This window comes from Cyanistes caeruleus, chromosome 8 (genome assembly GCF_971803275.1).
Source record: "Cyanistes caeruleus chromosome 8, bCyaCae1.hap1.1, whole genome shotgun sequence".
In the NCBI taxonomy this organism is placed as follows: domain Eukaryota; kingdom Metazoa; phylum Chordata; class Aves; order Passeriformes; family Paridae; genus Cyanistes; species Cyanistes caeruleus.
This window is the reverse complement of record NC_141708.1, coordinates 34002609-34017529: the sequence shown is the minus strand read 5'-3', so window position 1 is coordinate 34017529 and position 14921 is coordinate 34002609. Positions and strand designations below refer to the sequence as shown.

Genomic DNA, 14921 nt, shown 5'->3' with positions numbered 1-14921 from the left:
TCATATTCATTTATCCATAATTGTGTCACATTCTACCCAGTGCTGGGTTTTTTCTCCCCCAGAACCTCAGATAATCTGAAAGAATAATTTATAGTTGCCATAGGAGGCAGGCAGGCAGGATGGAAACAGGCCAAGAAATGAAGGGGGTGTTAATATCTTTTTGTTACAAGTGAAAGGAGGAGAAAGCTCTGGGGTTTTAGTGTAAAACCCCCTTTTCTTGTTTGCAACAAAACCAGCAAACTTCAAGCTAAAAATAGCTTAATTTAACTTAATCTCTGATGTTCTGAGAGAGGAGGGTGCAGAGCAGCAGAGGAGGTTAACAATCTCCTCTGTTCACTGTGTCTGCTAAGCAGTGGTCCTGCTTCTTTTAGGATCTGTGATCCTAAAGGTTACACATCAGCAAACTGCATCCAAGCTAAAGTGGTAGTTACTCTGGAAGAGCCTGTCCATCACTACAAATTCTTCTCACATGCCATTGGAAATTCTAGATGTGCTCAGAAATTTTTTTAATGGCAAGTGCTGAAATTCAGGTTAAAAGTTCTGAGAGGTTGTATCCAGTGTTGTAGCATTTTGAAGTTTAGAAACCATTTTACAAGTGATTTCTCCTGATTTTATTCCTAAATTTGCTTGGTTCTTTCATAGTGTGCATTTCCATTAAAATTTCTCATTTCTTTCCTCTTCCACACCAAAATCTAATTTCTTTCCTTTGAAGTTTATATTGTAGAATTTCTAGTGTCCTTCCTTCTTTCCTCCTTTTCTCATTAAAACTAAATGAAAGCCTTCTGCAAGATGCCAGTACGTGTGGATAGGGTAGGGTGGTAAAATTTTAATGCTTTGTCTGCTAATTTAAGGGAGCCACTTGCAAACAGCACATGACATCTTTTTTTTGTTTGTTTTCTTTTTTTTGGATGTACTTTATTGTGTTGTGGTTTTATTCAGTGATTCAGGAATGCTTGTTAGTGTTCATCATGCTGAGCAGCTACACTAAGGCTGCATTATGGAGGGTGGTAGTCTGAGGTTGGTGCAGTTCTGTGCTTCTATAGGCACAGCTTTATGTGCCTCACTGGTCACTTGTTTTTTGTCAGAATGCACAGGTCTGCTCAAGTCAGATACAAAGTGTTGGGTGTCATCTGGGCTAATCAAAATAGATAAGGTAATAATACAGTAATTTTCATCTTTGTGGGTACTGAAATACTCTGTCTGGACTCTGAGATGGAGAGGTCTAAGGGGCTCCCTAGGGCTTGTTTGTAGAGCCAAGATAACCCTTCTTTTGGGACATTGTCACATCTTTTATTGTGTTAAAAAACCAGCACTTGTGTGTATGGTGAGGCCAGGTCTCAGCATGGAGGTATTAATAGCATTAAGTTTTAGATTTTGACCAGGCTGTTTCACATCACTTTGAACAGTTGTAGTCATTCTGATGGCAATCTGGACATTTGAGGTCACTCAAACTGCAAAATACACTGTAAATACTTGGGCAGGGAGTAAGGGAATGATTCAGATTTCTGTCTTGCTTACCTCTTGTGATATAATTTGTTTTCCACCAGTGGTTTAAAGTTCTGCTTCAGTTTATTACCACTTTTCCAGTCCATGTAGCATGTTTACAGATAAATACATCACAAAAATTGCCAATTACAGATTCACCCTTAGCATAGCAATGGAGATTCTGGGGAAAAAACCCAAACCAGCAAGATGCTATTCAGAGACTTAAGATTAAATTCAGTGTTTTCATGCTGGCCTTCTGGCACCTGCAATAGCAAAATGCCATGCCTTGCTTTTTTTGTAGGAGAATAAGCATAAGAATCTAAGTAGAGATGTATGCACTTAATTACAGTTCCAACAGGAAGGTAAATTACATGGTGGATTTCAGTAAGTTTTAAATCAGGTTTGCTCAGCCTGACTGTAATGTGCTTCAGGAGAAATATGAATTTGCTAAACTTAAAATGGTCAAGCTCCCTCTTCATTGTTCTCACCTGGCCTGTAAGAAAATGGCCTGGAATTTTTCCCTTTTTTTATCAAGACAAGGAGCTGGATCTTTGTGTCGGTGATGCAGCTCTTAGCTGTTAATGACCTGCCTGGAAATTCTGTCAAAACCATCATACTGCTTTGCCCTCTCTGGGAATGCCCTCCACTTCTCCATACTCTTTCTTTTAAAACTCTTTCTTCCACAACATTATAATAGCTGTCATTTTGACAACGTGGGGATGGATCTTGTGGAGGTGGAGGAGGTTTAGTTGTGCTGCTTGCTAAAATGGGTATTTCTAAGTGGAAGTAAGGACAAGAACTATTTGCAGAATCTTAGAATACCTGATGGTAAAGATGTATCTTTGGGAAATCACAACATTATTTGCCTTTAAGTACTTCTGAGCTGGTGTGTTTCTAGTTTTATTAATTTGCTTCAGAAATTTCTGTGCTCAACTGCAGTAGCCAATTTATAGGTCAGTATTTTATGTAGGCTTTGGGGTTTTTTTCACTCCACATTTGAGTTCATTGGCATTGTGCTGGTTTGCTTAATTCACTGATCACTTGGTGCTGTGATACCGTGTTCAGTTCTTTGTTGTCAATTTTGACTGCCTGGAATGAGACAAGACAAGAAAAATTCCCTCCGTTATTACTTCAGTACTCTCCTTTTATATTACTTTTGAAGGCTTTGAATTACACTATTTCAGAGCCAATCCCTGTGGAAATGCTGGCTTCCAGAGTTGGGAAGACTGTCTGCTTGTTTCTGCCCCTTGTTTTGTCTCTTGAAAGGAGTAACACCAGTAAATCTGTCATTTATCCTCTGCCATCTCAGCTCTCGGGGAGTAGCAGTTGAGAGCCTTTTGGAAATCCAGCATGCAGTTACCAGCTGCAGTGCTTATCTCACTCCTCCCTGGTGCCTCCAGTTTGTGATACACAGCTTTCTGCTCTACAGAGCTACTTGGACTCTTCTTCATTTTGTACTATTCCCATCTCTCTGTTCTCTTTCATACAGTGGTTTATACCAGCTTGCCAGCAGAAACACCTTTCTGATTGCCTTGATTCCTCCCAACCACCTCAAAAGTCAGCACCACAGTAATCTATCTTTCTTACTCTCTTATTACAATAAATAGAGCTTGTGATGCTCCATGTCAAAACAGATAGTTCATTGAGTCATTTTCAGTTTTCTTTAAAGGAATGTCTTCTTCCTGCAGATTTGTTGATGTCACGGTATCCATTGTGTTTTAATTGAAAATCTTACATTGTCTCCTGCCTCCCTTCGATATCCATGTCCCGTGTCCTTAGCTCAGAAGTAGCTTGCAGTCCTGATACAGTGATTTAAATGTGAATTGCTCTAGCAGCACTCCTGGCTTAGACTCAAGGGTAAACGTTACAATGTGTTACGCTTGTTCTGTCTGTGTTCTTAGGGACTGCTTGGTTATGCCATGTCCTAGCCAGCAGATCTGACCATGTGCCACAGGCTGATTTTGGGAACCGTTCTGGCAAGTGTTGTCCCATGAAAACCTGCTATTTGAAATGAGTATTTTCTAAATTGACATTTTCTGTGCTTGTTAGCGTGGTTATGATGGGAGTATTTTAGTGCTGAACTTCTGGAGAGCTGTAGAGGGTAAGAGTGAATGGGATGCACAAAGTCACCGAGCAAATACGCAGGACTAAGGAGCTGGGTAGTGCAGTACAGCAGTGGACTTGGCATTTCAGTGACTTGAGGTTTCCATCTAGTAACTGAAATTTCATATTGAATTCCTGCTCTGTTCTTACTGAATTTCAGTAAGTTGCTGCTGAGACCTTGTTAGCTGAGAGATTAGTTTCTCATCCCAAGCTTTGCAAGCTACTGGCATCTTCCTCAAAAGTTTTGAAGGCTGATGCATTTGGAATTCACTTTGTATGGGATTTGGCTGAGCTGAGATTTGGCAGCCTTTGAAGCATGGTGTAGGATGCATGGGTTTGATGGAGATTTGGAGTAATTTTTTGTGTGTTTATTTGCTTGCTAATGGCTTTCCAGCTGCAGCTGTGGCAGTAGCCTTTAATGGTTTTGTGCAGCTTTGCAGGAATTGATTTGCTTGCTTTTTGTAATGAGGCCTACTGGAAACATACAAGTGTTCCCAAGAACTGGCATGAAAATAAACACAACCAAATGGTAAGGGAAGATTTTGGTCAATGGCATTAAGAGTTTAAGGTGACAGTGCTACCGTGGCGCAGAATGCGGGACTGTGTTTTGAGGATAAGATAGAAAATCTTTATCTGGGAGAGCAGGTTCCAGTCGTGTTGTAGTTCTGAAACTGGAGTGTGCTTTTATTCCTGGAAGCAGCATGTCAGATCTGTCTGTTGTTTCAAGGTGAAACATGAGAAAACAGACTTGCAGATGTGCACAAGGTGAGCAGAAGCTGACTGTGTTCCCTGAAGGTCCCCTCTTGTGAAGCTGTTATCAAGCACAAGCATAGCAGGGAGTTTTCTTGGTCATCCAAAGGCAGCCTACCTTTGGAACCTCCAGCAGCTGGACAGGACATGTGCTTGTTTGCTACAAAGCTGGGAACCCTTAGCACTTGGGGGGGAAAAAAAAACAGGTATGAAATCAGAGTGCTAATGGAGTACGTGGGGTGTGCAAAGGCTGACTTAGGCCCTGACTTCTGTAGCCCCTAAGTTCAGCAGATACATCAGATTTGTTCCCAGAAATTTGGTGGATGTAGTGCAATAAAACCAAGCTCACCTCCCAAACTTAGGTCCTCCAAAACCCCAACAAGTTGAAAACATACCAGCAGCACCTGTCCTCCAGCAAGAGCAAAAATGGTGCCAGCCTAGACTTCTATGGGAAAACTGATCTAATGAGGAGGCAGCTTTTCTCTCTGCAAGTGAGAGGTAACTCCTCAATCACAAACAATGCAATTTGCAGAGGAGTGTCCACCAGGAGAACAGACACAAAGTTTGTCACAGCTTAAAAGTTACCATTTCTGTCGGGAGACTTGGGAATTTCCTACCCCAGTTGTCTCATCAATGAATTTTTTTCTGTTAACACTTACCCCTCGGTGCATTGGTTGTTGTGTGTTGAAAAGTATTATTAGGTGTTGATCACATGCTTACTATAGCAGGTACAAAACTGTAACAAGAGAATATTACCGTAATTACCATGAAGTCTGTGTTTTCACCCGAGCAATTATCTAACAGTGGCAGATGGCTGTTATCTTTTAACAATATTTTATAAACCAATGAAATAGCCGCCATTTAACATAATAGTCTGCTTTGTTGCACATGCTGTGAAACAGGAGACACAAAGCTCTCCAATTTTACACCCCTGATCTAGCAGAAGGAAATGGATAATAGATTACCACGTTTGTTAATTCTCCCCTCTGCCCACCTGAGGAAATGAAATCTTTTGAAGGTGACAAACTGTCCAGCCTTCCAGCTGATACAAAGACAGACATTGAATATTCCCTAGTAATTGCAAATTTCTTCTCATGCTGTTTGGTCCGGAGTGGGAAGATTGCCAGCTCTTCATTCTATAGCATCTGCCCTGAAATTATGAACTAGGTTATATGAGCTGTGCATTGATTTGTAAGGTAGGTGCTATTTCCCTGTAATCTGGCTAGTTAGTTCCGTGTTCCAAAGACTTTTCATTTCCAATGACATAAGTCTCAGTCTAATTTCTGGCATAAACTAATTCCTTCAGATAATCCCTTACTCAGAAAACATGCTTTTGCCATTTTAGACTTCAAGACTCATGATTTATTGAGGCCTTTCTGAGTTTTTAAGAAATATTTTCATGAAGTTAGACAATATTTTAGTTAGATTTGGATTCTGAATGCAGAATTTAGAAAGCAACAATAAATTTTCTATTTCCCAGCCATAGAAGGGCAGAAAACAAATTTATTTATGTCCTGTTTAGGGCCAGCTCGTATTTCACCTGGGGCAATAAAAGTGCAGACTTCAGTTCTTCTCTTTTGGCAGAGCAAATGATATGGAAAATTGAATCTTGACTTCCACAGCACTGAGAATACAACTTTTTTTTTTATTTATTTATTGCAATTTTTATATTATTTTTCCCTTTGTAGCTTTTATCTGCTTTAATTAATTGGGTGTTTAAGCAACTCTGCATTGAAACCAGGCAGGAGGGTGAGGCACAAAAGACCAAGCAAAGGCTTTTGGAGCATTTTTATAACACAGTCCTCTGCTTACATGCTGAAGGAAAATGCTCTCCTGTAGTTCAGCATTCTCCCACAGACAGTTCCAGCAGGCTGCTGCAAAACTAATGGTAATGAAAAAACAAAGGAGAAAATTGCCAGGAAAAGTGTCTTCCCTTCTGTAGGTCAGGGTCTCCTGAAAAAAGAAGCCTCACGGGATTTTTACCTGAGGTTTATAAAAGTGACAGAAAGGGAAACTGTCTCCTGTAATTTTTGAGAGGGAATGTTCTGAGGAGAATAATGAATGCTCTGGCTGTGCAGTGTGATGGAATGAAGGGAACAGGCCCAGGCCAAGTATAAAGAAAATGGTTATGCTGCGTATTTTTTGAGCTGGCTGCCACATACTGAGGGAAAATGTGACAGGATTTTATAAGGCAAATAATTCTCCATTATCCCTTAGCTAAAATGAAGAGAGAAAAGTAATTATTACATCTAAGGTAACAAGCTCAAAAGAAAAGTCTAAATGAAGGCTGCTGGTCGGTGGCAAATGTTCAGAGCAATTGTATGTCACAGTCTGTAAAAGGCCTTGCTGCTGGGGAAGGGTGTGCTCCAGTCCTTCGGGAGCCTGCTGTGCCCGTGCTCTTCCCTCTCCATCACACAATCCTGAAACATGGGACATGAAGGTCTAGTCTGTCCTGCTGCTCACAGCTGGCTCTGTATTGTATTCAGAGCAAGAACAACCTCCTTGAGCTCTTTATGAATGGTGAATCCCATGGTACTTGCAGGGATTCCCCATCTGTCCCACCCCAGTCCTCAGCAGCTTCATTTTGACTGTTATGGCTCATTTGCCAGCCTCCCACTGAAGAGGTGAAAAACCAGGGCCAGTTAACCTGTTAATGCAGAATTAGGGTTATGTGGCAATGTTCTTCTAGAATTCACTAAAATTTAAATACCTAAAAAGCATTGTCAGAGGAGAAGGATGTATGCAGATTACCTCATGGCTGCTTGGATCTGTCTGGAAGCACTTCAAATAAAATATTTACACCTAATACAGTATTAGCTACTCTTCGGAGCAATTTAGCAAAGCTGGGTGAATAAAGCAGGTTAGTTGAAGTAGGACTTGCTATAGGACTATTTATCAGTCCCCACATTTGTGAGCAGATTTTGGAGATCATAGAGTGGTCTGGGCTTGAAGCGGCCTTGAAACTCATCTAGTCCCAGCCCCTAGCATGAGAATTGTAATGTAAATAACTACACATGGAAGTATCAGTCTCCCTGCTGTAGTTGAGACAGAAAAAGGTTTCCTAGAAAAAGGTTTGCTGCCTCATGTTGGCCAGATGGCATTCTGGCCATTGTTATCAGGGGTTAATGTGGTCAAATTAAGGTCAAAAAAGTTTATTCCATTATACTTCATGAATTTGAAGTTGATGAATTTGTTAAGAAGGTAAATTACCCTCTTGGAAGAAATTCTGTGGTTTTGGTTATAGCTACTTAGGTGAGGAGAATGCTCTTCTAGAAGATAATTATTAATAACATGATTACATGGGTTATCAACATAAAATTATCTAGGTTCATAGCTGAAGCATGCCTAGTCTGAGTAAAATTTGCATGTTCATTCTGGAATTTAGTAGCAGTTGAAAAGGAGTTTGTGGTTACAGTGATTTCTAAGGATTAAACAAGGATGCTCTGTTTTATTTACTCTCCATTGTCTCCTCTTTCCTGTCTTGCTGCCATTCCCAATTCCTTGTTTTTCCTTTCTGGTCCTACAGAATCACCAGTGTTTTAGAGACTACTAATACATTAAAAATTCTATGTTGCCTTTGTACACAGTTGAGGGTAAGTATGAACCATCTCCTGTGAGTTTAGAATAAAAATAGAGCTAAGTGTTCTTAGGTGATTGTAGGCAGAGAAGAGAAATGGGCACCTGGGTCCTTGCAGACCTTTCCATGTGTGTGTGGAGGGTGAGGTGGATTGTCCTAAAAGCAGTGATTCCTTTGGCCCACACAAGAAGGGTGTGTTGAGGAGGGCTGGGTTTGGGCTGAGCTCCTTGAGTGTCTGGAGGGAAGGGTTTCCTTGGGCTCACAGCCCAGGGGACAGCTCAAGTCTGCAGATGGACAAGTGTCCCCTGCCCAGCTGTTGTGTGGACATTCCTGCTTTTTCTGCCTTCCCTTTATCTTTGTCCTATCCCAGTGTTGTGCTTCCAGGTCCGCTTCTTGTCTGCCTGTGCTCTCTCCAGATCCTTCCCTAGATCCAAATTGGCCTGTGTGCTTTCCCTGTTTTCAGGGCTCTCTGAGCTTGGCCTGTGTAAAGCTTTAGGAGAGGAGAGACACTGAAACGTGCTGAGAGTGTGAGCTGGTGCTTCCTTCATTTCACCAAGGTTCTGGAATACATCTGGATGCTGAACAGGGAAGCTGACAGTCCACAAACCTGGCTGAATTTTGTGCCCAGGAAATGGAGGGCAAGGATTGAAGCAGTTAGCATCTCAAACCAACCAAATCTTATTGTAATCATGTTAAAAGGAATGAGGGAAAGAGATTAAGCTCTGGAAAGGATTAATATTACTGTAACATTCTCACTCATGCAGGGAGAGAAATTTTTCTGTAATCTGAAACCTTTATCAGCCAGTTAAACTGATAATTTTGGGCTGCCAACTCTGTAATTAGCAGATACTTATTTAAGACTTATTTTTATACTTTCTATTTTGGCGGTGATGTGGCAGAGAATTTTGGGTGAGTTTGGTTTTACTGTGTGGATTAGGTTGTTTTTGTTGATGGGTTTTTTCTGTGAGTTTTTTGTGGGTGTTTTTTAGCTTTCATGAGTTTAGATACTGACATTCAAGATTCATTCATGCATACGCGAATGAAAATGAACCTTAAGGAGAAGCTGCCAACTCAGTCAATGCTTTGTTCACCCTAAGGTAAAATTTGGAAGAAATACACGCTTCAGTTAGTATTTTCTGGGAACAGAACTGAAGCCAGTTTTTCAGACTACAGGTTGAAGTTTCTAAAAGCATGAAGTAGTGTGTCTGTTTACCCTGAAAAATAATCTGTAGGGACCTGCTTAGATAATGGTAGATCCTGAAGAACATTGCCTAGGGGGGTACCTTTATGCTATTCCCTCTTTTCATTCCTCACAGTCAGCTCCATTCTTTTTCTTCTGTTGTCTTCTAGCTTTTGGCTTGCAGCCTCCAGCTCACTGTTAGAGATAGACACCATATTTCTGTCTTATGTCCTGTGGTACTGGATACTCTGAGATTTTTCCTTTTTTCCAAGTTAGCCTGCTGTTTCCTGGACCACTCTGGCAAATTTTGTAGGCATGTTCCTTCAGGAAAATCTGTCCCATTAACATGAGGCATACATGTTAGTTTAGGGTGCTTCTCATGTGTATGCTTGATCCTTCTTGGAGTCACAATTCCCCTTTCAGAGGGAGGTTATAGTTAAACAGTGCTGAAAAAGTCTGCCACAAAGGGAATAATAAATTAAATTAATTTTCTGTAGCACCTAGAAACAGCAGCATTTGCACCCACTTGTCTGCATCAGTTAATTTCTGGTCTTCACGGGCAATTTGAAGGAATATTTCCTCATGCTCCTAATGGAGAAACTATTTTCTTCCCTTATATCAAGTCCCAAGTTTCCTTTGATTTCCTGCTGAGCCTGTTGTTGCATTGGTCCAGGTTGTCAGGGTTGCACTGGGTGTCAGCCCTGTCCTCTGGGGTACAGACCAGCCAGGCTGCCCGGTCGATGTCACCTGCAGAGCTGCACAGGGTGGCTTCTGTGTGGCCTTTGAACGGTGTTGGCCTCCTCCAGGCCTTCCTGAGGAACAGCTGTCCTCATGCAGCTTTGTCCTGCTCCTCAGTGAGCCTGCAGGCCTGACTCCTGTTCTGCCCATCATTTTCCTGTGGGGAGCCTGGGGACTCTGGCACAAGTGTCCTTGGGGTCAGGGATGACCAGGGCACAGCCCCATCCCCAGGCAGGGGCAGTCCTTCGTCGCTGAAAGCAAGCAGCTTGGCCATGCTTGATTTGCCCCCAGTAGTAAGTCAGTACTGCTTATTCCTAATAATCTTCTTGCCCTTCTGGTGCCTGGAAATGTTTTCCTCAAGGTCTTGCTCCATAATTTTTACAGGAACTGAGGTGAAGCTTTAACCTGTGGCTTTCTGGGTGCTCCTTGCCTTTTAAGCCGTACAGCAGACACTTGTACGCTTCTACGGCTTTGTGTGTCTAAAACTGCTGGAGCATTTTGGAAGCGTGAATGCATTTGGCTAAATACCAGATAATTAGGAACCCTGCCTGTTATAGTACCACCTTTCTGAGACAGAATGGCAATGTTGTCAGATGGATTAGCAACAAACTATATTAGGAATTATCATTTAAGTTTCTTAGATTTGGCAGATGAAGAACATTAATACAATTAGAGAAGAAAGGATATGTATTTTCCTTGTTCAAAGTAATTATTTTTCTACACTTTTCTATTAATTTAAAGATTTTTCTCTTGAAATTGCCAGGAGCTTTGGACATTAAGTGATTACCAGTGATTTTGTTTCTGAGTAGTGACTAAGACACTGTCTTGCTTGTAGAATATTGATATTTTATTAAAAGAGCTGCAAGTGCCAAGAAAATCTGTTTCATAAGATTGCTGATGGAGATTTAGCCTTGAGCATTGTCTGAACTTAAGTATGTAGCAAAAAGGTGGGAATTAGATTAACTTGGGTTTTGTTGGGTTGTTTTTTTTCCTCTCTGAATACAAGAAAGGTAATAATGGGGAGTTACATACCGGTACTTACACTTTCTTTCCACTTTAGTTGTTTGGTTCTCTTGGCTTTGGCACTAAACTTGCTAAATCTAAGTATGGATGTTCTTACCATTTTCTTGGTGTCAGATATCTTTCTGGAGTTCATCAAAGCATCACAAGTCTGTTGGGAGCATGTCTTTTGCCATACTTGATAGTGGCATTGTTGGAAAACATGGGGTCCTTTTCTGATGAGCGCTCCAAGGTACCATGGCCAGGGAATAGGAGTCATCTGAAGGGAAGTAGACTGCTTGTACAAAGTTGCTGTGCTTCCCGTTTTATCATCCCAACAGATGGGAAAAGATAGAAATCATTTTTTGACCAGACTGTCACTACTTACATTCCTAATTTTATGATTTAGGGCTTGCAGAAATGAATGTTTTATTTTCTGTCTTGTCTTCAGGGGACCAAATTGATTTTTATAATGCTTCTTCAGGTACTAAATTTTTTTAATTTCTAGTAATTATTTGTCTTTTCTTTTTTCATAATGTCTCCATTTAGTTCACAATTTTATTTTTTTGTTAAGCTGAGCAGAGAAAGTTTAATTAAAGTGCTTCAACTGAGGCCTTATCAGTGCCAAGTGGAGTGGAAGGGCGTCACCTGTCTTTTTCTTAGATGACGTGCAGAGGAAGAGCTATTGATTTTGTCTCAGAGACAGTCTGGGTCATGGCCTTGTCAGACAGCTTTATTAGCCATTGGTTAGCTCAGCTGAGATATGATTTTTGGCCATTTTTGACTAACACCAAAATCCCAGAGGGCAATCAGAAGGTACAGTGCACTGTTTGTGATAACTGGCATGGCAACCATGGCAATATGACAATTTCCTTAAACATCTATCAATCTGCTGCTGCAATTAACTCTTCTGCTAGACATTGACTTGTGACAAAGAGATGGTCCATCATCCTAATCTTCCTTTTCTGCTTTGGAAAGTAAGATACTTGGCTGGAAATCAGAAGTTGACCTAATGCATTTGGTATAGGAGGAGAAGTATCTGTAAGAAAGATGGAGGCAGAGGCAATCTCAGCTGGACATCAGTGCTGTTTCTTTTCTATTAGATCTCCTGAGGCATATGTATAAGCTTACTTTTGCCTTGGGAAAACGAAATTAAGCCAAGTTTTACTGATTGTGGAGTAGCTCCTCTGGAAAGAGCTTCAGAACACTGTGAGAGGCTGGCTGTGGCTGTGCTGGGGACAGGCTCCCTTGTGATTTCTGAGTGTGCAGGGTGCACGTGGTGCTGTGCTGCCAAGGGCTTGGGAGTGTGTGTTGCACACATGGTTTTGGGCACCTTCCCATTATCTGGGGGTGGGTGGATGAAGCAAGAAAAGCTCTTGTGCTACTTTTCTCCTACAAGGTGGATGGACAGTACAAAATTAATAAAATCGGTATGCCCCTCTGTCATCTTTGGAACAGATACCTGAGATATCTGTTCCTGAGAGCAGACTTCACAGTCTAGTTTATATCCAGCTCTAAAATGGTTTAAAAGTAGTCTTGTCAGTTCGGAAGGAAGCTGCTGATGGGAATCTCAGGCTTACAACACCCAGGTCTAATTGCATTTCTGTTGAGCATCCACTCTCAGGTTTGCTGTTCTAGAAAAGCGTTGTTTGTAAACATCCCTTAGAAAGGTGGGGAACTGGGAGCTTTCCACCACGTGTTCCATTCATACAGTATGTCCCTGAGGCCACATTTTATTTTGTTTTTTTAATGCTCCTGAGAGTCATATCATACGAAATAACCAGGTAACTGTGTTTTTCCATTATGAGGTTTTGCTTGGTAGGACCTGGAAGAGCCCTGCCTTTCTGTTTACACAGGGTTAAGCTCTTTAATTGCTGTCTTTGCTGGACCATAAAAAGTAGTGTATCCTTCACAGCAAGGCCCTTGAAATGGTGGTTGTACTGTCCAGTCTGTCACATGGACAGTATTAAAGCTAATGCAATTGTGGCCCGTACTGCTTCATTTTGGATGTAACTGTGGCAGCAGAAGTGGGGTTGTTTAGTCTTTTCTCCTGTGTTCTGTGCATGTCAGACCTCTCTCTCCATCGTTGTGCATGTTAACAAAGCAGTTTGTTTGCAAACCTCCTCCTGTGGGAGCCCACAGGAAGAGCTGGCTGGCAAAGGAAAGCTGGGTATGACCTGTAGAGCACAGGTTAGAGCCTGGAACACCTTTGTGTGCCTGCTCCTTTGGCCCCTTGTTTCCAGCTGGCCATGTTGTTTGACACTAGAGGAGCTGAGGCAGCTGGCAGGGCTCTGAGTGCCCTGTTTGTGTGGAGCTGGCTCTCCTTGGGTGCAACTACTGCTGTGCACTCAGTGCTGACATGGGCAGCATTGCTCAACTCCTCTTCCTCTGCACACCGGGGAGGTGGTGGAGCTGAAAAGGATAAGGATATTTTATGTTTCCTGAGGCATTCAGTGTTGGAGCCATTTCAGAAGCTGAACCAGAGCTCATAGGTTTTTGCGTAGGCAGAATCCCAAGATAGTCGTGCCAGACCCAGGTAGTAGTTCAGGATTACCTAATGGTGTGTTTTATCTGTCCAAGTTACTGTGATTGTCTAATTTATTGGATAACATAAAACATAATTTAGTACTCATGTACAGAATGGCAGTCATGTGAATTAACAGGAAAACTATAAGTTCTGAATTAATTCCTGGCTTAGTGCAAGGGAAGTTTCAGTGGTACTTCTGAAGACAGAGCAGATCTATTGCCTTCACAAAGTGCACTTCTGATCTTCTTGTAGTACGCTCTCTTGAGAGACAAAGCAGATTGCAAATCTGTGTAGGAAAGGAAATGCAATACTAGCTCTAGTAGGGAAGTTTTTAGGACGTGTTTAAACTTTAAAGCAGGAAACATATTATCATTTAAAAGTGTATTTTATGATACTACCTTCGTACCATAAGTTTAATTTCATATTTGCATTACCTTGCCTGAAAAAAAAGAGTATGTCCTTCAATATTGGTTGTATAGATGGAAATATGAACATACTGTGTAGCTGTACTCTCTGTAGTTCTTGACACTGCTGTCTTCTAGCTTGATTTGAATCCTTACTTGTGCATCTTATGCTTTGGTTTAGGTCTTAGTCTTTAGTACCAGTATTTTCTCCTTTGTCCTTCCTGCTGCTGTTTCCCCATTTCTACATACTTGATTATCAAAGGTTGGTTTGGTAAGCACAAACACAGCTTCACTATTGCCAGTTGAAAAATGTGTATCTAGGAAAGACAGAGGGGTGATAGTTTACTTTAGAGTTTGATTTAGCACGAGCATCCTAAGGCATCGATTTAAAAGAAGTTAATTTAATTGTTGGGCAGTTGTTTGTCATTGGAGACACATCTCATTATGGAAGATGTTGTCACAGTGGCCTAAGAAGCTTTCAACAATGAAGTAGCAGCTTTAATTAATTTTTATTTATTTTGCAAATACTTAGTTTGGAAGTAAGGTTTTGTGGTTTTTGTATTTTTTAACAGTTTCTGCCCCAATATTTTATTGTTGCTCTTGCTGGGAGGAGAGCATTGCAGTGCCTCTGAATTCTAGGCAGCAGTAAATTGCTTGGAGAGCCTGAAGCGCAGGTTTGGGGCTGTAAGCTGTGCAGCCCAGCTGTGTAAGCAGTGTGTGGGTGCCCGAGGAGGTGTTAAAGCTGTGCCCTTGTGCTTGCAGAGAGCCACATCCTGGAGGACGTGAACCGCTGCATCGTGGCGCTGCGGGAGCAGGATGCCGAGGGCCTGGAGCGCGCAGCGGGCGCCATCCGTGGCCGTGCCGCCAGGGTCGCTCACATTGTGGCCGGCGAGATGGACAGCTACGAGCCAGGGGCCTACACCGAGGGAGTCATGGTACATGTGCAGCATCTCAGCAGGGCTGGTAAGGCTGGGGGCTGGAGCTCCAGAGCGTGTCACCTTCCCTTCAGCTGCCACCTCCCAAGGGAATCCTCTGGGCACGGCTGCGGCACCGCTCGTTCCCTCCGAGGGTTCCGCTCTCCTCGTAGTGAGCTCTCGAGTTAGGACGAGACCATGCGGAGCGAAAATGGAAAATTTGTAAAATTTTATTTGAATTACA

At 42.0% G+C, this 14921-nt stretch overlaps 1 protein-coding gene across 7 annotated transcripts in view; it reads left to right on the top strand.

Moving 5' to 3' along the window:
- CTNNA3 (catenin alpha 3) overlaps positions 1 to 14921 on the top strand; it is a 399590-nt gene that overhangs the window by 286456 nt on the left and 98213 nt on the right. For all 7 annotated transcript variants that reach the window (XM_086900642.1, XM_086900643.1, XM_023930192.2 and 4 more), the window contains one exon: positions 14526 to 14726. In XM_086900642.1, coding sequence (XP_086756768.1) covers positions 14526 to 14726 — 201 coding nt within the window. The remainder of the gene's footprint in view (positions 1 to 14525; positions 14727 to 14921) is intronic.